At 59.9% G+C, this 1625-nt stretch overlaps 1 protein-coding gene across 1 annotated transcript in view; it reads right to left on the bottom strand.

Moving 5' to 3' along the window:
* Positions 1 to 216: 216 nt before the first annotated feature.
* The window catches only part of KCNT1 (potassium channel, subfamily T, member 1), a 24091-nt gene continuing 22682 nt past the window's right edge, over positions 217 to 1625 (bottom strand). Inside the window, exons 29-30 of the mRNA XM_009322136.1 lie at positions 736 to 1039; positions 217 to 348 (exon numbers count right to left, since the gene is read on the bottom strand). Of these exons, the coding sequence (XP_009320411.1) occupies positions 254 to 348; positions 736 to 1039 (399 nt within the window). The 3' untranslated portion in view covers positions 217 to 253. The remainder of the gene's footprint in view (positions 349 to 735; positions 1040 to 1625) is intronic.

The following is a 1625-nucleotide window of genomic DNA, read 5'->3' as shown; positions in this document are numbered from 1 at the left end:
TGCGGCTGCACGGAGGGACCCTGAGCGCTGCGGCAGCCCCGGGGCCGTGCGGGCTCATCACGGTCGGAGACACTAGTTTCACACGCAATGAAGCAAACCGCTCAGCCCTGTAGCTACCGAAAGGTTTTCCGTGGAAGAGTTTTACGAAGGATTAAAGTCTATAACACAAGGGATTCGCGCCAGCTGACGGGGCTTCACCTCTCCCTGCTGCACTAGGGGGGCTCTCGGGCAGAAGGGTTTTGCTGACTCGGAGTCAGTGTGTCCTGAACCACCGTTTCTGCGTGGCCAGAAAGCCGGGGGGCAAGTGGGGCATCACGCCTGAAGGCTGCACCGCGGTGCTCGATCCAGCTGCAGGCAGAAGGGAGAGAGTTATTCTGCTGCTGCAAATTCCTGCCTGGACCTGTCCCAGAGCCCTGAAACGGGGGTGGCTGCCTGCAGTCGGCCGGGGGGTGGCAGGCAAGGGGGCTCTGCGCTGCGGCACCCCAGCCTTGAACGTGCTCGTCCGCAGAAGCACAAGCAAGCTGGGGAATGAGGCGCCGCTCGGAGCTGGGCCCGGCAGCACCTGCGAGGTTAGGCTTGGCGCAGGGTTTGGCTTGGCTTGGGGTTAGGCTCGGCATGGGGTTAGGCTCAGCTTGGGGTTATGCTCAGCTTGGGGTTAGGCTCGGCACAGGGTTACCTGAGGAGCCCGCGAGCGGGATGCACCACCGCAGAGACGCGCAACCGAACGGCACTTACCGTACCCGGTTGTGGGCAAGCCCAGGTGCTTCATACGGTTTTTGACGAGCTCGGAAAGCTCCTGCCTCTCGGAGCGCCGGTACAAGCTGAGGCGCTGCTGGCTGATCCACTCGGCCGTCTTGCTGGAGTGCTTGTTGCCCTTCCTGCTCAGCCGGCGCGCCCACTGCATGCTCTTGCGCCGCAGCAGCGGGTGCTCGGACTGGTCGCTGGAGCACGAGTTCCTGTGGTGGCTGGTCTTGATGCCCCAGTGCTCCTTGACATCCTTCGTGTCCTCGCAGTCCTCGACGTTGATTGAGATCTGTGACTGGAAGCCCAGCAGGTCACGGGGGGGGTGGGGGGAGCCAAGAAGAGCCTGTCCTGTCTACGATGGGGTGGGATCTCTCCCATGGGATGGGAGATCCTTCCTCTGACCCACACGCACTCTTCCAGCACATCATCTCCGTACTGCTAAAACTACCCAGCCGGCAGATTTGGGATAAGCGCTGTCGAGTGGAGTCTAATGGGCGCCTGACATGTCTCACACGATTATCTCTGGGCTGCCCAAGGGACAGCCGTGCCCTTGTCTCCCTCTTTCATCTTACAGCAGACATGCTGCCGAATCTCCGATACAGCAATCCCCACTGGTGAGCAGGAATTTATTAAAAAAGCGGTTTAAAGCATCTCTAAGAAAGAGGTGGATTGCATTTAATTAAATGTCATCTTTGGCCCCCTTTGGCTTCCTACAAAGCTGAAAACTGAAGGTATTTAAAACGGAGCCTGGCTCACTCCCCCGCTCCTTATCCCAGTTAATTACACTTCAGGGTGCCGAGGACTTTTGTCTTCCCGGACTGCCGAGGCTCAGCCGGCACCGGCCTTCTGCTAGGACAGGCAGAGCCCTGCCGGCACGGGGG

The sequence above is a fragment of the Pygoscelis adeliae genome, unplaced genomic scaffold (genome assembly GCF_000699105.1).
Source record: "Pygoscelis adeliae isolate BGI_AS28 unplaced genomic scaffold, ASM69910v1 Scaffold114, whole genome shotgun sequence".
Classification (NCBI taxonomy): domain Eukaryota; kingdom Metazoa; phylum Chordata; class Aves; order Sphenisciformes; family Spheniscidae; genus Pygoscelis; species Pygoscelis adeliae.
Note: the sequence above shows the minus strand (reverse complement) of the source record. Positions and strands in the feature narration are given on the sequence as shown.